The 20,556-nt window shown below is 33.1% G+C and overlaps 1 protein-coding gene across 1 annotated transcript in view; it reads left to right on the top strand.

Annotated features, from left to right (window-relative positions):
- The window catches only part of LOC133193423 (uncharacterized), a 45,545-nt gene that overhangs the window by 12,635 nt on the left and 12,354 nt on the right, over positions 1-20,556 (top strand). The window contains exons 4-11 of the mRNA XM_061329359.1: positions 953-1,062; positions 8,728-8,770; positions 12,277-12,993; positions 14,783-14,812; positions 15,441-15,577; positions 15,890-16,067; positions 16,242-16,718; positions 17,902-18,032. Of these exons, the coding sequence (XP_061185343.1) occupies positions 953-1,062; positions 8,728-8,770; positions 12,277-12,993; positions 14,783-14,812; positions 15,441-15,577; positions 15,890-16,067; positions 16,242-16,718; positions 17,902-18,032 (1,823 nt within the window). The remainder of the gene's footprint in view (positions 1-952; positions 1,063-8,727; positions 8,771-12,276; positions 12,994-14,782; positions 14,813-15,440; positions 15,578-15,889; positions 16,068-16,241; positions 16,719-17,901; positions 18,033-20,556) is intronic.

Below are 20,556 nucleotides of genomic sequence, written 5' to 3'. Positions count from 1 at the left end.
CCCCCCCCCCTTAAATCTGCTAGTGTTAATTACTACAACTTTTAATTCATGTCCTTAATTATGTACAAGCTTATATAGCATCAGAAAAATGCCTATAAATTTAGACAATCAAGTTCTGAATCAATTTATTCTCTCAGATCACAGGCTTATAATGTTTAAAAAATTACATTATTAAAGCAGGCTTCTCTGCAGTCCCTGTTGGTGCCTTGTTGTGAAAAGAATTTTAATGATTTAACACCCAAAACCCATTTGATTATTTTTATTGAAATTTCCACTGATGCATTACATTTTATTGCTTTGCAAGACATGAGGTTTTCTCCCCTTTTTACCTGGTGTGCACAATAGCTGCATTTTCTCCATTGTGACTATCCTTTATGTAAATTCTAGATGATTATATTTGGGGTCTTTTTGATTTATTCATTGAAATTCAAGTAAATATTCTCCCCATCTCATCAACTATAGAGCTTCACTGCTGAGTCTTGTGGCTTTGAGGTCTTATCAAATTAGGTGATTTATATGTGTATCTTTGTTTGCATAATTCCTGCCAACCTTAAGGATCCAAAAGGACCTGTTCTTTTGGCCAAGTCTTCAATGATACGGCTCTCTCTGCCAAAGGATGTTTGCACAACGGCTTGATTGGTTGTTTTACTTCAAGAATGTTTAAATATTTAACTTTATGCAAGCAAGGGTCGCCATATTCTTTTCACATTTCTGAGTGTATGAAATTTTTGTGACAGAGTCAAAAAATTTGTTTGAAAGGATATCGCTTAATTATCAAATAATTTTTGACGGATTTTCTTGTGTATTCTACACATAATTGTTAGTTCATTTATCTTCTAATATTCTTTAAAATGCATTAAGCGTTGTCACTTGAATGTTTAAATGCCGCATTCCAAAGATTTCGTTTGTGTTGCAATGTTTGAAGTTACTGATTGCTTTATATGTCTTTCAGGATAACATTAATGTGTTTTTAAAATCTTGCCGGGACACCCTTGGACTTGGCAGTAATCAGCTGTTTGACATCGGAGACTTGGAGGATTTATCCCAGCGAGCTATTGCAGAGTAAGTAGAACACAGACAAACACACAGACAATAAACTTGTTTAATAGTGACTTACAAGGGCATATAGATTTAAGAAAATGTGTTTGTATAAAGGATTGAGATTAAGGTAACAATTTGATATGTTTTTTCCATTGAACAGAACCAATACACTATGAGATTAAATTTTTATTCACTAATATCTACAGTCATAGACATTAAGTTATCAATTAAGATGAGTTTATATGTCATTCTCATGTAAAATACTTAGAAGGAAGATTTTGCAGAAAGTCAATGTGCATTTTGTATGTTTTTATCTCGAATGGTTTTGTAATATGCTGCCACTTTGGAAAATGTCCAGGAGAGAAGTAGCAACATGGCTATGCTAGATTTTGTTAGATACTGGTGACACAGGCAGGAATCTGCTCAAATAGGTGTTACAAGCTCTGGTGCTATCCTGAATCAAACGATTCCTGTGTGATTCTTCCAACAAGGCTTATAATGGCAGATTTTGTTGGATACTGGTGACACAAGCAGGCATCTCCAGATGTTACAGATTCTGGTGTCTCCTGAATCATCCTCTATGGATAGATGTTTGATAATTTGGGGAATGATTAAGATCTAGATCTTGATCAGTGCTTATTTCCTAATGCATTCTCCAAAGATAATTGGAGAATCCTGTATTAATTGGGAGTCTAGTTGTCAGCAATGGGTATCAGGTGTGACGATTTACAGCTGAACTTCAGTATTTTGACCACTGATATCTTGATTACCATGAATATGTCGAAGTGATTCGGAAGTCCAAACCATTTATTCTTTAAATGTTTTACCCCTGATATCTCGAATCCTTGGATATCCCAAAGTTTTTTCTCAGTCCCATCAAGTTCGAGATCACAAGGTTTGACTGAAGTTCTACTGTCCCTGTGAAATTTATAGCAAGTTCAGTAGGTATTTCATGTCTTAAAATAATGGGTACATTCACAGTATTGACTCGTTATGGAGAACTGTAATGAGTACATTGACAGTACTGACTCATTATGGTGAACACTGGGGATCCCCTGTTATAACCCTACTGTTTTGTCAGCTTTGGATTTTATTTAGAAAAAGTTCTTGTACCTGTCAGAGGAAATCCTACTGATAAAATGGTGTTGACAACTGCAAGTTAAATGAAGGTTTACCGATTTCTTCCCACCTTATGTAAATGGAATAATCAGGTGTACTTTGAAAAATGGGGTAATGGTTTTAGGTGTAAAAAAATGCAGCTCTCAACATTGTAAAGAATTTTTGTAGGGTAGTTGATACAGTAAACTGTCTGTCCACCATTAAGACAGAGTTAATACCTGGCCATTTGAAAGGTATGTTTACGCTGCCGCAAGGCAAGGCCATTCAGCAGAAAGGCATGTTTGAAAGCATGTTGTGTCTAGATTAAACAAATTCTGTCTTTTTATAGATATTTTAATATCAATTCAGGCGTATGCTTAATGTAAAAGTAATGTATTAGATCTTGAGTTGTGATATTGTGTTGTGGTTTTAAATTGAGTGAATGGTCATCTTACACTGGTATGGCAATAAACTTCAGTTGTCAGGTCTTTTTCGGTGTCATGAAAATTTAGGAATAAAATGGTTGCAGCTGTTAAATTTGAATTAAGCTGTTCATCATAACACCTACATTTTATGGTGATATTTAACTTTCCCAAGGGTTGTTGAACTTATAAGGAGTTATTTTTTATCAAATTTAAAAAAAAAAATTGGCAGAATATTTACCAATTGTGATCAGGGCAGCAAGAGGCAGCCTATTATTAGCTCTCCTATTAGAGCTTTGTTTAATGAAGCAGTATAGATTTCTTTATAGATCAACAGTCTCCCATTTCTTGTCTTAAACAAAGTCATTCATCTGAAAATGTGAGGAAAAATTATAACACTTCTTACACATAAAAGATGGTCATAAGATGTGTTGTCATGAACGCTATCATGAAGTCACCTGAAACCAACTGAAATTGAAACAGACATGGAATTTTCATGTTAGCGTTGTAGAAGATGTATGGTTTTTATCTGTGACAGTGCCAATTGGGAGATATATATAGTTTCTGTTTCAAAATTGTCAAATTATTTTCTGCTTGGTGAACTTAATTAACATGCTGGCAAAGTATATACCCAAAGGTCAAGTTGAGAGGGCAACAGGTAGCCGACTCCAGCTGAACTGTCAACATATTATATATACCATCAGACACTACAATCTATTTGCATGTCATTTTATTTTTTTTAAAGAAAAATGCTTTTCTAAATATCATACTATAAGCAAATAAAGGAAATGTAGACTTTTATTCTGATGAAGTAAGATTTATTTAAGTTTTAAAATTTAATAATGTTACTAAATGGATGTTTGCAACCAAGACTGCAACATTGGAAGAGAACTGGTAAACGGGGTAAAATTCCCTTAGTAATTCTCTAGTGTCATGATTGTTTGTAGACTACATCATTTAAAATTTAATTTTGAAGTGCCTTTAGTAATTTTGAATTGATATTAAAAGAGAAACAGTATGATACAGAAAATACAGAGATGCTTTTTAGTATATTAGGGATTTTATCATAAAATCTTTTACCTGAAAAATAGCAAAATTTTGAAGAAGTAATAATAATACTTTGCTTAACCATATTGCATTAGAAACCCAGTTAATTATATGCATCTGCATTCATTGAGGTATTAATTGGTTGATGAATTTCTGCATTCGTTGAGGTGTTAATTGGTTGATGAATTTCTGGTATGAACCATAGAAACATGGACAAGATCCCTTTGCCTAAAGTTCACAAGAGGTAGGACATATTTACTGTCAGTGACAAGTGTCTATACCTGTATATAGCCCCAGCAGGAAATATCATACATATCTTTGTCATGTCAGAAGGCACATTCTTTTTACCTTTTCTTTCTCATTAATTTTTCCTTAAAAACAAAAGTAATTTTCAACTTCTGTTAAAAAAAAAGTTTTTCTAAGTTTATTTACTTTATATTACATTATATTTTGTAATGTTAGTGAAACTTTGGCTTCTCAAACTTGGAGAGACTTTCATATTAAACTCAATAATTAAACCATATATCTGGAGGTTTGAAATGTTGAGGTGTGAAGATTCAAGTCAATAATATTACATGTGTATATATTTTAGCAGATTTTGACTCTCTAGGCCTTCTTCAATCTTTTGTACACAGTCATAAATATACATTCCACTATGATTTTATTTTAAGTCACTGACAAAAGAATCCTTAGAGCACTAATTCATGTTTGCACCAAAGATTTCCTGACCAATTGTTCAAAAGTTTGAATGCTTCAAGTATATAAGTCTAGGCAGCAAACTCACTATTTCCTAGGTATTCAAAATATTGGTACCAGTGTTTGAGATAATTTGTAGCTCAGCTGAAATACTGTAAATCACTTTTTATTAGCGAGAACTTTATTTTCTCATAATTACTTGAGACTGTGTGCTTGCGAAAATATCATTCTCGCGTATATTAGTATTCCTTAAGATTATATAGAGCAGTAACCACAATTTGTGAAAATTTTGTCTCACTAATGAAGAGTTAATTGCTATATCGCAAAAATGAAATGATGTTCAGTACTAGAAAAAATAATTATGTACAGAGTTAAAATGTGTTCAAAAGGTCTGTGAACTTTTCACATGATGTTTTATGTTTAACAATTTTGATGAGACATGTTTATAATGTAATAGTGATTTTTTTCGTTTTTTTTTTTTTTTTAGCCTTTAATTGATTTTTGTTTACTTGTCTTAGTCCCTGCCTATAAAACCAAGTCCCCTCCCCCCCCCCCCACCCACCCCCCCAAAAAAATTTTAAATTTTGTGCAATTTTGCTTAGTCTGACACCATTTACTTCATAAGGGGTCATAATTGTACACAATTTTCCCCTTTACATAATAATTTGGGTGTGAAATGATATTGAAAAAAAAAGATTAACACTACAATTAAGGTGAAAGAAGAAGTTGTCAGGCATATTTGATTAATGTAGATCACAGGAAAGATATTTTGTGTCAATTGATTTTTGTAAGGTGCAATCTATGAATTCCCCATATGGAGCCCCAGCCAGGTATATTGATGATATTATTATGAGTTACAGTAGTCTATCCTGTTTGTCATGAAGAAATAAACCATTATGTGTTTTAAGGTCGACCAGGTAATCCTTTACCTTTAAATATTTCTTCTGCATTTAGGCATTTCAAATAACTCTGTCTGTGACTCACTTGGTGCACACTTTTGGATTGCTAGTAAAGTTGGAATATATTAATCCATATTTTGGTGAGGATAGAAGGAATAATCTCTTTCTCAAGGTATTTAACATCAGGATTATATAATCTTTTATGCCAATATTCTGACTTGACCCTTTGTGGTTTTGCAGTTGTCCGAGACGCCAGAAAATCAATATTTGAAGGTATGTAATGAGTTTACGTTTAATATCTGATTCAAAGATTTACCTGATTTTTTTGTTAAATGATAAACCAAAAGAGGGGGTCAAACCTGTATAGTACAGATGGCCATATATGGTGTACCTAAGCAGACTTTGTCGCTAGTAACAAGTTACCAAAAAAGGACCTTAGTCGATTAAAAGAGATCTTAAGGGGGGATTCATTATTTTTTTCATTTGAGTAAAGAAAAAAGACATCTCAATTGAGAAATGTTAAGATATTGCAATCATAGGCATAAAGGAAAATGAGAGGTATATGTTAATTAATTCACTAAGAATTCATTTCTAGATACTGTGAAATCACTCGATATTTTTGTGGGAGTTTAATTTTCATTGTTTTCATCATATGAAGAGACCCACAAATTTATACCCCGCCCCATACATACACACAAAATGTTCACAATTTCATACTGCAGTACAATTTTTCTCTTAACCACGAAATCAAATCCAAAACAATGAAAATTTGACCGTAGGAAAAATAGGTGATTTTTATTTTACAGTACACTAGGTGCAGAAAGATTCATAGCCTTATAAACAAACATAGATTTTGGAATGCTTTGTCTTATGAAAGCTGGAGGAATGGGGAAAGGAGAAGGGGGGGGGGTTCAAGTATTAATATTCAAGCTAAGATGATGCTTTCTTGAATGCATTATTGTACTACTATGTGTAAAAACTGCCTGCAGACTATCAGTGCTCTTGTGAAGTACTCTTACTTAGAGTATTTACATTTATTACAATAGATAGATCATAATGGAAACCTTCAGTGGTTCACAAATTTGGAAATTGTCCATCAGATTTTAAAGCAAGTTCATTTAAGAGTTAGAACTTAGGATTAAGAGGGGAAAATCACCTTTGTTGTCTTATTGATTTCACTATCTCCCACCCCACCCCTCCATATCCAAAAATAAATTTGTTAGAATTCAAAGATTGTGACTTTGGGAAAAGAAAAAACTGGTATGATATTGAAAATGAACAGACAAAAAAAAAAACATCAATGCATTTTTCACACTGTATCTGGGCTAGTTATTCTAAGTGCACTGGGATTGTTTGGTATAAATTATTAAAGATATGGACAGGTGTGCTATTGTGCATGTAAAAAAAAATCAGTAAACTCGAACTCTCATTTGTATGTTTACTACACTTCATCTTTTAAATTAAAAATGACTAGCTTTATTGTCCAGATCAAAGGTAAATTTGACTTATTTGTATCTGGTATATTCCTAGTATCCAAAGCTGTCCAGGGGGTATACATTTTTGTCGAAACATCAAAAATTTGTGTTTGTAAAGGTTGACATGTGATGAGCATTTGATTCTTCAGTAATTTGGTAGGCGTTGGCTGAATCGATTCTTGGTTTTTGAAATTCAATGGTATAATGGCTGTCTTTTTTTACTGAGGACAATGGCATATTTCATAATAATTCATAATCTGAAAACCAGACAGCAATTCTGCCAAGTTTGATTGTAAGAGAAGACATTCATACACAGCAAGGAGGAGTCCTATGTGTATTGTCTCAAGTTTTGGTCTATCATTAGTTTAATAATTGTATACATGTTGTATATAGAGCACTGGTCCTATTTTAAAGTCCTATGTAACAAAGCAATGCTACAGATACCCCCTAGGCTTCCTTTGAAGAAGTATATTTTCTTTATTTTCTTTAGCTGATTAGTATTTAATGTGTAATTAATAAGTTTAGGCATAGATAGTCTTTGAAGTGGTGCTAAGAGGGATCACAAAGTTTTACACAGCAGTTCCTTTGTCAATCACTCAAACAGCCCACAAAAATGTGCAAGTCACAAATAAAAGCAATTTTCCCCGCTTTTGGCAAGATCAAAGCTAGATCCCCAAAAAAGGAAATAGAAAAATTTAGTTAAAAAGTGTTCATTTCAGGCAGATAACCTTTGTGAATTGACATGTGACCTTCCTATCAATATACAAGATTGTAGCCCCATACCAGTATTGCGGCATTCCAAGCGATAACAGTTGTTATTGTATATTCTATGACACTATGTTCAAGATTTATCTGCGATGATAACTTTACCTGTCCCGGTATGTTTCACTTGCTATAAGTGACAGGTAACTCTTTCCAGCACTTGTTAATTGGGCTTCACTTTCCTTGTCGACACATAGTTTGGTTTCGTGAACATGTAATAATTTTCCTGTCAATTGTGCAATGCTTCTTAAATTCAATCTGAAATATTTATCAAATTGCTATATATATTTACCTGTAAGAGGAGGAGGCTACTTTAATACAACTTCAAGTTACATGTACATGTATCTTGGCCATGCACTGGAAAGTGTTGATTTACTTTCCTGTTTTTCCAAGTTTTTTCCCTTTTATTGAAGACATATGACATTCCTGTTTTTTGACAAATTAATTGATTAGAATTATGTTAATTTTGAAATATTTTTGAAACTTTGTAATGATTGAGCAGCATGCATAGTTTAATGACTGATGTTTGGTTTGGAAATTTTAATGTGAGAGGAGGGGAGAGGGGTTTGTGGTACAGAATTGTGTGATAGAAAAAAAAACATTGGAAAATAGGACATTAATCTTATTTTCAAAATTCATTGCAAGGAAAAGCTTAGTGAACTTTTTGATTTAAATTTCCTAATACCTTATTGTGTTTGTATTTATTTAAATACACCTGTGTTTTGAAAACTACAAATACCAAGAATAATGGAATACTAAGATTATATCTCTGTGTGTTTGAACTTGTCAGAAAATACAACTACAGGTTTGCAGGTATAGTCTTATTAACCTAGTGTGGTCATAGAGGTCACGTCAGGGTCCATTGGTCTCGTACATACCAGAGCGTCATGCATTGAATGAATTGTAAATGTGCAGTATGCTGTAAAATTCGATGTCAGGCATTTTCTTTTATTTTTGGTAGCAGTTAGAGATAAAAGGGAGAAGTCGACAAAAAGGAGATTTTTGTTTGTGTATTGACCAGTTGTGTTTTTGAGGCAGTCTTTAGTTGCGTTTTAAGTGTTGGTTGGACATAAAACCGAACGTTTGATGTCATCAGACGGCATCATTACCTGCCGAGCAAACATGTAACACTTCTCTCTCCCCTGTCAATGTTGGTAATTCATGCATACCTTAACTATACAAGGATAATTAGGAAAATTTGAGGCAACACGGGAGACATTCATCTGATTTTTTGTGCTACGAAGTATTTATTTAATTTGTTCTTTAATTACTTTTATTTTCTTGAAGCTCAGATAATTTGAAGCAGGAAGTCGACAGAAGATCCTTGAATGTAAGTATACACATAGTAATACTTTTGATGTCTCTCTGCTTTAATGTAACAAATGTCTTAAAATATTGATATAAAATGTTTGCTTCCTGTTACCATATGCTGACCTGTTCAGATAAAAATTAATTATAGAATTTATCAAGAGCTCACTCCCACTGTCTCCCTCAAAAGCAGTGGTTAAATTACTGTGATAACAAGAGGACTAATTCATTACAGAAATCAATAACTAGTAATGACATATGTTAACACGAGACACAGAGAGATGTTACCAGGGGCTAGTGACATAAAATAAGAGAGGTGTTGAATATGCATTATGTAACAGTTTAATAACTGTATTTGCCTTTGTAAACTTACTAATTGGCCACTGTGATGCAGGGTCACAATATTAAACAACAGTTTTCTTCCCCCCCCCCCCCCCCCCAAAAAAAAAGTAATAGAAAGGGTAAACAGAAATTTGATTTAAAAAATCCATTGAATATGAAATCTTTAAAGCTATTTGTAACATAAATTTTAACTCAGTAAAATTGTTGGACCTATGCCACTGTTGAAGGTCAATTAAGTGAGTCAGGGGAAAAGGGGGGGGGGGGGGGGGTAGGTGGGAGTTGTAGATTTCTCAGAAAAATAGGTTGGATTTTTTAAGATTCTTTTAGAGGCTAAATGGTATTTAAAGGAATAAAGAGAGAAGATGTGAAAATTCCACCAATGTAGCATAACTCTGTTAAAGTAAACAAGATTATTTAAATGAGTGTCTACTTGTGTAAAAATTTATTTGATGTCTTTATAGTCATTTATATTAAAAAAGAAACACTTGTTAATTTAGAGTAATAAAATGTTTGGTATTATGTCTCTAGGGAAATCATTTCTAAGTCAGCTTTTCTTTTATATCATGATGAAGTTTTCAGCATGTTTCCCATTGAAAAATGTGTCCTTCATCAGGGAAATGCATGATAAGTAGAGAATTTGCCTCCCAGCTATGTGATGCACCACTGAAACAATGACATAATGAATTGTATTTTATGATTCTCATTAATTCTATCCCCTCCTCCAAACAAGAAAAGAGAAGAGACTAAGTAGCTGATCTCATGTGGAAAAGAAATACATGGGGAAAAAATCCAACAAATTCAAGATGTCCTTAACTTAAATTGATGCAATAATATGTTCTTTGAAAATCAAAAAATCATTTAAAAAATCCAGTTTAATCCTTGTTATTTTCACTCAAAATACCCACAGTTATATAACTTACTAGGAAAAATCTTTGTATATAGTGTTAAAACTTGTCATCTCAGTCAAACCTCGTTATTTCAAACTCCAGGGGACCAAGAAAAACTTTGAGATATCCAGGTATTTGAGATACTGAGTTAAAAATACATGAAGAAAAAAGTAGTTTGGATTTCCTGCAGACTTGAGATATCCATGGTATTCAAGATATCAGTGTTTGAGATATGAAGGTTCAACTGTAATCACAAAATGTATTTCAATCAATTAGGACATAATCTGATACATTGTCATTGATTTTATAATTTTGATAATTTTGTAAATGCAGTGTAGCTGTGATAGTCATGGAGATACTAAGCAATATGAAGATTGATCTTTTATATATTGACTTGTGCTGTAAACATGATACAAGTTCACATCGGACTGATTTTAGTGATAAGAGAACCTTTGCAAAATTAACATCTATACAAATTTTACTGGTACTTAAAATTGTAATACCCTGTACATTAAGTGATTATCTTGTCTTCCTTATTACCCCAAAAATAAACCTTATGCAGAAAGTTTGATAAACAAAGATCATAAAAAATTAACCCCATAAAATTTTCCATAGTTGCAATAGATAGATAATCATAGAAGATATACACCTGATCCGTACCTTTTGATTACAATTAGCTGTATGGAATTTATTGCTAGTGTCGATGTAAAAAATGAAAGTGGGCTTCTTAAGGAAACTTGGGCCACATAACATGCATAAATTCCATGAAGAATTTCAACAATGCAAATAAAATGATTGAATATCCTTCAATAAAAAAGAGGTGGGGATTGTAATCGTTAATTTATGATGCAGCAATGTGCAACTTGGTAATATTCCCGTACTCTCTTTAGGAATTTAGTTTCCAGACAGCAGCATTTAATACAGTATACACCTGTGTAGACCTGGATGTTTGCATAGGTGCGACTGACGTAGCTGTTGGTAAAAGTATTGATTTTATCATTTCGAACAGGGTGGAGTTGACATTCACATATCTTATACGTAATGCTTTACGAATTTAGTGACAGTATTTTTAGACTCAGATCCGTTTAACCCCTCCATTCCTACCTAGCACATTCAAGAAGAGGCATTTCGTGGGTAGGCAGGGCTTTTATATGTTTAATGTCCAACTTTATTTACTTGATATACTTGTGGAGCACAAAATAGGATGATTTTGTGCCCCTCAAAGGAATAGATGTATAAGCCACTGGTCCTCTAGAACAGTTTCTAAATTTAAATAAACAAAATGAATTTAAAAAGTGGAAGAATGTGGCTTTTACTTCAGTACTTAATCATGATCCATTTAGGAGCTAGGCCTATTGTTAGATGTTAATTTTCTATTGGCTGCAGCCACGTGGGCTGTACAAGAAAGAAATGAAATTTTACTGCGATGGATTTTGAATTTTCGTAACAGTAATAGGTACAGATATATCTACAGGTCACACATAATATACATTTGTGCTATTTCCTGATTGTGCTTTTGTCCAATACTCCACAAACATTATTGTTGGTAGAATTGTTTTTGTATGGTAATGAACTTGGTAGCGTTTGGATTGTGGTCTGTTTCACATCACACTTGAGTTCATTAATTATACATTTGTTCTCCATATATGTAAGATTATATATGTGTACTAGTGATTTAATGCTATTATTTGTTCTGGGCTTAGGAATATGTCATGCCTGACTAACAGATTGTAAAAAATTCAAAAGTCTGTCATTTCCTCTGTTAGCTATAACATTAATCTCCCAACATTTCTTTTCTAGACCAGATACAGAGAATTTAAAAATCGTTCATATGGATCATATACAGGACAAAACTCTATTGAAGAATTTTAAACAGATTAGTTTGGCATTTTTCAATGTTTAGAATATTTAAGGCGTCTCTGTAAGTTTATACAGTCCTGTTTTGACTTCTGTGGATTATAAGTAGTCCCACAGTGAGAGCTGCAAACCAAACATGTCTAAAAGACAGATTATTTGATTGGATCCCTTGGAGAGCCTAAACTTTAACCTTGAAAGGTGTGCATTCCAGTGAAATTGATTGGGAAGGTGTAGTGAATGCAGTTCCCTGTAATTGTATTGGACCTGGACAGTATTTATGTTTTGTGTTCTTTGATTGCCAATTAGAAACCTCAGAACTTTCAAAACCTGTGGTATTTTTTATAAATGTAGCTAAGTCTACAATAATTTATCAATGAATGTTTTAGAAAGTGGCATTACAGAGGATTATGGGATTATTCTGTTTATGTTTTTGCTATTACAGGTGGCCATTACCATTTTCTGGTTAGGAAGAAGTGTTTCTCAAACCTACAGTGGTCCACAACTAGACCAGTCTGCTTTCTCTGCGATTGTTCGGTACAGTGGAAAAGACCTCCTCCCAAAAGAACGACACAGGAATGATTCGGTTGATTCCTCTGACCAGACCTCCAGCGCTTACAGTTCACATGATACCAACTCGCGAGTGAGCAATGAGGATTTATTAGAAAACAAACACATCAGGGATAGTTCTTGTGATTCTGTTGTCTCGAAGGAATCCACCCCTAGTCTTGATTTGGAAGATGAAAGCATGCCCAGTTCTGTAACAAGTAAAATGAGGAGATACAACAGTGCAGGCTCTCTAAATACAAGTGGTGGCTACCATTTCTCTGCCACCCAGAACAGTATCAATGTGGATGACCATGGTCATACAAACTCAAACCATCACAGGCGTGGTTCCTCCACTGACAGTATGGACAGCAGCAGTTACCTAGGTAACCATTCACGTCAGTCATCAGACAGTGCTAGCGTGGATATTCCAACACGTACTTTGAAGTCCCAGAGAAAGGCCAGTTCCTCTACACTGGACCCTCTACAGTTTGTGAAGTCTAAGGGAGCAGACAAACTGGCCAAGGAGGCCCAGGAACAAATAGAGGCGGCCAAGGAAACCAAATTGATGTCAAGGTCGGTCATTCCAGAGAAAGATGATGTGGACTGGCAGTCGGTAAGTTGTTGAAAATAGAAATTACATTTTATCAACAGTCATAATAAGTGTGAAGTAATGAGTTTCAGAAATGCTTGGAATATCTTTCTGTTGCTTGCCAGTATTTTCAAACATCGATCAGTTCAATAATTTTTTGCTAGTAAACTGAATGTTCAACATAAAACAAAAAAAAATATGAAACTAAATGCAATGTATTATAAAGAGGCATTAAAAATTTTGTTTTCTAATGACTTGTTATGCAACTTGATAAATTATTCAGAAATCAGATTTAAAGTTATTGAATTCTCGCATGATTTCAGCTGAAGCATTTAAGTTTATAACCTGTTTATTGAATTTGGGATAAAAGCATCAAATTTAGTAGTTATATATCTGAGCTAAGTCCATGTCTTGGAGTGAGCTGCTGGTGTATTAATTTGTAGTGTATCTGCTTGTTTGATGTCAGATGTTGTTTGCTAGTCAAATGCTTGCAGCTATGAACTAGAAATACATGGAACCCTAGCCATAATTAATCCATGAATGCTTACTTAGTGTCATTTCATGAATTGCAGAAGAAAATGAATTATTATTTGATTAATACAGTAACACTAAAAGTTGAATGTGTAAATTTAGAATGTTGATCATCTTAATCATACATCATTAAACCTCTGTCATATATAATGTATTTATAGTTATAGAGATCAAAGCTAAATTCTTTTCCCTGATTTACTGAATCCATGTTAAATCCATGTATAAAAAACACTTAATTGTACATTCATATCATCAATATATATAAATATATACATGTATATACACAATTAGATTCATTTCAAACCACCATAATTTTCAGAAAATATGTCTATGTGATAAAAAGGATAAATAGCTCTTTTAAGCCCAAAATTTAACAAAATATTCATGTCTGAAGAAGCAAAAATCTTTTATATTAATGTTCACGGATATGAAGATACCATAAATACTTTCATTGTTGAATAATTTTTTTTTACTTTACAGTACTTCTCCGAACACAACTCACATTAATTAGTATGAATCGTTATCTATTAAATTTACCCCATCTTGTTGATGCCCAAGTCTATTTACTTGATTCTCAGAAGAATTATTTGCAGAATCTACAGAAGATGTTTTTAAAAAATTCAAGCAAGGAGTTAATGTTGATAATTATTTACTTTGTTGATTATTCTGAAGATGTTCTCTGGACATTTCACTTTTACAACTTGGAGTTTGATTCACGCTGAACAATTTCCATTACCTACCATTTCAATGTCTTTTTGATCAACTGTTTTACTAAAACACCCAAGTGACTACCATATTTAGATTCATTTTTTTGAATACGGGTAATGTTCTTTAATGTTGAAATATTTATTCACTGTAGTGATTTTTAAAAAGCGTATTTATAGCCTGAGCATCATATTTTTGAATTACTGGTTAAGCTGCAGTGTGTAAATGAAGAGCTTCCATGATAGATCAGTCATTCTGCAGATTGCTGGAATCTAAGAGCTTCATGTTTAATAGAAATGGCATATTGTAACAAGAGTTGTGGGCAGATAATAGTAACATCACTAAATGGTGTAAGTTGGGAGGTGGGGTGGGGATGATGAATACGGTAATTTAACTAAATTTCAAAACGTGCTTATGGAAAGCTAATTGCATACCGGAGTGCCTTAGTATCATGAGCATAGGCAGCATGGATGAATACGCTTACTGCAAAAGCTAGACATGAGCTTCAATTTGTAGTTTGCTCCCCACAAGTGTTGATGTATTTCTCTTTAACCTGACCTTGACCTTCACTTTCCAGACTACAGATGACCTTGGCGACTGGCAATCAGTGAGTTTTCCCACTTCATTCTTCCTACTAACCTTTGACCTACTATTAGTTTATATCTAGCTTAGTATAAACAGTTCATTTCTTATAATCACTGATAACTTTTATTTCCTGTAATATAAAATTTATAATTGTAGGATACATACTAATAGCATGTTTTTTTTTTTATTATTATTTTCAATGATTTTTATTGTATTGGTTATATAATTAAAGGATTATTGGATGGGCATTGACCACCTAAGGGATAATGAACTAATCATTTTAAATTTCTAATTCTTAGTTTCAGCTGTGGTTTATACAAGGTTTATTAACAAACTCTCTTTCCCAATCCCCTTGGGTACTGACTGATAAGGATATGGTACCTGTAAATATAAGCCCAATACAAAGTTCAGGCCAATTCAATATGCCTATAGCCAAGCCTTAGTTTATTTTTAGTACAATATATATTTCCTATACAACAGCTTGTAGATGTCAGTAACACAACATATGTACTTTTGTTTCTTTTTCTATGTATAGCTTTCATACTGTGAATTATATTTAAGTAAATCTTGATTCGCTTGCTTATTTCTCCTCTGGTCAGCTGAAATGTTGCATGGGAGCTGTTGAGTGATTTAAACATTGTACTTCACAGAATCTGAGTAGCTGGAAGAACCGCCGGCGGCGAGCATCTTCTGCGGCGTACCAGCGAGTTGATGAAACAGACAAATTGGCTCAAGAAGAGGAAGAAAAGAGGAAACCAAAGACGTATAGTGAGATGATGTCTGAAAGGTTAGTTTATTGAGTTTTAATTAGGAAGTGACTTATAATTATACATTTAAGATACTTTAGTCAAATAAGGTGATGTCACATCAAAAATTTATTGGAGACAATTAAGTACTTCGGAGCAGAGGTATAATATTATTCTGAAAGATAAAAATTGGGTTACAAAAGAATGGAATACAATAAAGCAGTTTGATTGAAAAGTGATTTTTATATAAAGAATATGTACTATAGATTATATATTGGTCTGTAGATTTAAAAAATGATTGTTTTAAAGAAGAAATCCTTGGAGGCTTATGATATTTAATTTTTCCCTGGCAGAAAGAAGAGAATGAGTACGGGGACACTGAATTTTTACCCACTGGATGATGATGACAACGACTTCCTCAGTAAAAAGTCCGAGCCTGTAGAGGATGTTATACAGAAGAGAGAACTTATCAGGCAGGAGACAGCGCCATCTGTCAGACTACAGCAGCGTCTGTCTCTGAAAAATAGAGCAGTAAGTGTTTCTATGTACTCATCTATATATATAGCTAAAAAAATGATTGAGTAATCCATGCAAATGCATGCAGACCATAAAAATTTGGTAAAAATTACTGATTGTCTTAGTTTGAGAAAAAATTGAGAAAATGTATAACTGTGAACAGCGTTTGATCACCTTTGTATATTTCAGAATTCTGTTGGAAGTGACAAAGCAAGTTACGAGGAAAAGGAGGTGGCGGACTGGGCAAAGGATGATGATGAACAAGATCAGGGTAGTAAACACGAGGGACTGGATAAAAAGTCAGTGGAGGATCAAACAAGTGCTCCAAGAAACACTCATGATGACAAATTTAACAGAGGGAAAGTGTCAGAAAATAAAAAATCTTTTAGTAGTGATTCCTCGTGGAGAACACAGTCAAAGCAAGACAGTTCTGCTGCCAAAAAGAGTGAAGATAATAAATCATCTGTTAGTAAAATTGGCAACATATTAAAAAGTTTTGAGAAAAAAGAACAAGTGGATTATGAAAAACCAAAGAAAAAATTTGAGTTTAGTGTGGAGGCTGGGCGAACTCGCTCAAAGTGGCAGGAATTGGAGAAAAAAGAGACGAATAGCCCACAGCCAGTAAAACTATCAGATCGCCCTGTAGCAAAATCACACCCAGCAAAGGTATGCATACCAACAGTTACTGTCACAGTTGCATGTGCACAAGTTTTAATAGGGATGTTACAAAGACAAGCATTTTACATTTCCTTAAGAGTCTCTATAAAGGGAGACAACTTTGGTATTGGGATATTTTTCTGTTATGGCTGGTCTGAACCATTTTAAAGCATTTTAAAATTGCAATATCATGCTTTCCCTCATTAGCATATTTGATTACTACAATGTTCTAAAACTAGAAAGGCAGGTATTCTCTTGATCATCCCACAGAAAATCATTAAATGCAGTTTGCTTGCCTTTGTTAGAATGGAATGTATTGATTCTGGTTTTTTAACATGAAGACAATAAATAATGCTTAATAGACTAATGATATGTGTACCATGGGTTTCTTTCATATCAATAAAACATAAGACAATGACAACTCAGACATCAGATTGGTGGGAATATGCATTAGGAATGCATGCCAAGCATTTTAGGCCATTAAATAGACAATACATGTTTTACCTGCAAGTTATGTGAAAATGACATTTAAAATTAATAAATTAAAATTAATATTTTATGTATCTGAAAATGCACAATTTGTTTTTCTTTTCCCTGTGAAATGAAATTTGTAATAAAATAAGTAAGGTAAATATCATATACATCACAGATGTTAGATTTTAGAAGGTTTTTTTTTTGGTCCTAATTTCTGTTTACCTGATTTTTCTAAAGCTTTGATGTAGATTATCTATTCAGACTTTATGCATTATGAATGTCCGCTTTTTTTTTTTAATGAACCTTTGTTACTGTAAAATACCAAATACTCTCTGTGCACCGATGATAGTTATTTTCTGAAAATATATTTTTTTCAGAATTATGCATTTCATACAAACAGAAGTTACTAAAAAAGTAATAGTTGTTACATGAAATCCAATAAAAGACATTTAAAACTAATAATATAATGTGAAGATTATTTCCTTTTAAATCTGGTTCTGAAAAAACCTTGCATCTGTGACACCTTTTTACCCAAAACATTTCAAGAATCTGTAATGTTATCACAAGAACTTAATGTAATTGCAGGACACTGTAGAATTCTATCTGTTTCATAAACAAGGTTTTGTGTTACCTAAATGCAAACAGAGGAACAATTGTCTACCGGACACTTGCTGTGGCCATCTTCTGCGACTGTCACTAACAACATGTTGTTTTTCAGGCTTTCACAGAGAAAAATATAAAGATAAACCTACAGAAGCCTCAGAACACATCCAGAGGTTTTGGATTTAGTATCTCAGGAGGCGTGGAAAAGAAACAGCCCGTAACGGTGTACAAAGTCACGATAGGTAGGTAATCCCCCCGCAGACTTTGTCTATATAAAGGTCACCTACCCCACACCAGACATGATAATCTTCTCTCCTGATTATATTCATATTTAATCTCCTATAGATTTTTAAATATCATTTTGAAATTGGAATTTGAAGTAAATTCTATTTTAACGTCACACAGAGTTCTTCTCAAAGAAGTGAAAATAAACCAGCAGATAAAATAAGGCTTCATTTTTTTTCAAAGCTGTACAGTATAAATATTTGTGTTCAGTGTTTGCATATCCAGTTCCAAAGATGTTGTATGTGTTTTATTTTTTGAAGTTTTATTTATACAGCTGTCAAAAATTAAATAAGTTGTCTATTTAAGTGATTTAATTCAAACCTAGATATATTAAGATGTAGAAAGACTACCATAATGTATCTACCTTATAATTAATATATCTACCTAATAATTAAAATATCTACCTAATACTGCCAAGTTTTATACTCATCAGTCCCATCTTTACATATAATTGCACATTTTGAATCAAGAGGTTGTGCTCTATACGAAATATTGAAAAAAAATTGACTATTTTTGAAAAAAATTTCAGGATATGGAAATAATGATGCAATTAATGACATCATAATGCATTGACTAGCTAAAAAATTATGTCATTTTTAATAGATATGCAGTCACCAGAGGCCCAAATGATATTTAATGCATTGTTAACTAAAACTAAGCAGTTCAGATTTTTCAGAAATTCACAGGGCCAAAAAAAAGCCCTAAGTTAACCTTGCCCTTTACATTATTTGGGAAAGTCGAGCAAATGGTTAAAATGGAATAGTTGTAAACTTTGTGCACCAAGTATTATTCAAATTTCCTAGAACTTAATACAGTTTTAGGTCATCCTATACAACATTTTATTAATTAAAAGGAAGCGATTGATTTTTTTTTTGGGGGGGGGATGTAATACCAAAGGGGAGTGAAAAGGGGGCAGAGGGTCAATTTAATACTATTTTTGGAATGTATTACAATAAGGAAGTGAAAAGGGGGCAGAGGGTCAAGTTAATACTATTTTTGGAATGTATTACCATAAGGAAGTGAAAAGGGGGCAGAGGGTAAAGTTAAAAGTATTTTTGGTATGTAATACCATAGGGGAGTGAAAAGATCTAAGAGGGTTAAGTTTAAAGTATTTTTGGATTGTAATACTATGGGGAAATGAAAAGGGGGCAGAGATCAAGTTAATACTATTTTTGGAATGTACGTAATACCATTGGGGAGTGAAAAGGGGTTAAGGGTTGGGGTTTGGGGTTCAATTTAAAACTTTAAAGAAAACAGAATTTAAACATTTTACACCTGTTTTTCAATTTGTGAGGGAAAAAAATTTAAAATTTTACTGTTTTGTTCTTCTTATGTTTGTATCCTGAACTTAGGTCATTCCTGTTTATTCCGTGAAGGCAACCAGTATAATTTGGAATTGATTTTGGGACAAGAGTATTAAGGTTAACAAGACAAGGGCTAAAATCTTGACACTAATGTATGGATTATGAGGAGCATTGTCCATTTTCTTCAAATGAATTCACAAACCCAGTAAACCCAAAATCAACATGGCTTTTAGACATAAAATAGGGTGTATCCATGTGATAGAAAAATCAAATCAAATGAAGGGATTCAAGTACATTTGAACCAAGCCTTCGAGTAAAAGGTAGAAATATGACACAGGTGTTTCATAGCTTAAGTGGAATAACTAGTTTTATTAAAATGAAATAGCTTTAATTTGTTTAAACTGGGAAGTTTACATTTGATAAAGTTTAAAAGAAGAAGAAAGAAAGTACAAGTAAAGACCTCATGTTTGTTTACTGTGACATCTAGATGTGAAACATTTCAGAAATCTGTGAAAAGGTGTCATAACTATTACAATGTCAAAAGTTGGATATATTTTACAGTCATGTTTTTTAATATTGCCAATAATGCCAAAGTTAATAAGAATAAAAGTTGAAACACACACACACAAATATAGGAACTTATTTTCATTAGGGATGTCAACGAGTACTCGGTTAACTGGGTGCTCGATCCCACGTCCGAGTATCGAATACTAAAATGGTACTAGGTTACTCGGATGTATATTTTTATTCTTATTTGAAAGTACATATATTTACCAAAAACTTACCAAAAAAATAACTTAAATATGCGTAAGATAATTTGCGTGCCGTCATCTACACATGTAAAACACCCATTATATCGCCTGTGGCTGTGTATATATATAATAATTTGTGACCAGACACCTGGCAAACAGCTGTTTTCACCTATTGTGACCCTTAATTTTTGGATGGCTTCAATGATTTGTTTTCATTGAACGTCGTTTGAGTATGGTCTATTATCTTTAAATCATTTTTAAATTATTAAGTTAGTATATGGTAGTGAAATTGAACATGGATAGAACTGCTGCTACCCACTTCAAAAGTGAAGAAATATTAAGAAATAACTAATTTAAGATTTAAAAAAATGTTAAAAGTCAGTTATGCGGAGTAAGTCAAAAATCATTTTCGTTGGATTCGATGTTTAT

Source organism: Saccostrea echinata, unplaced genomic scaffold, assembly GCF_033153115.1.
Source record: "Saccostrea echinata isolate AGI-Se365-2 ecotype Australia unplaced genomic scaffold, CSIRO_AGI_Sech_v1 ptg000027l, whole genome shotgun sequence".
Taxonomy (NCBI): domain Eukaryota; kingdom Metazoa; phylum Mollusca; class Bivalvia; order Ostreida; family Ostreidae; genus Saccostrea; species Saccostrea echinata.
The sequence above is the reverse complement of the archived record's forward strand: the minus strand, read 5'-3'. Positions and strand labels throughout refer to the sequence as shown.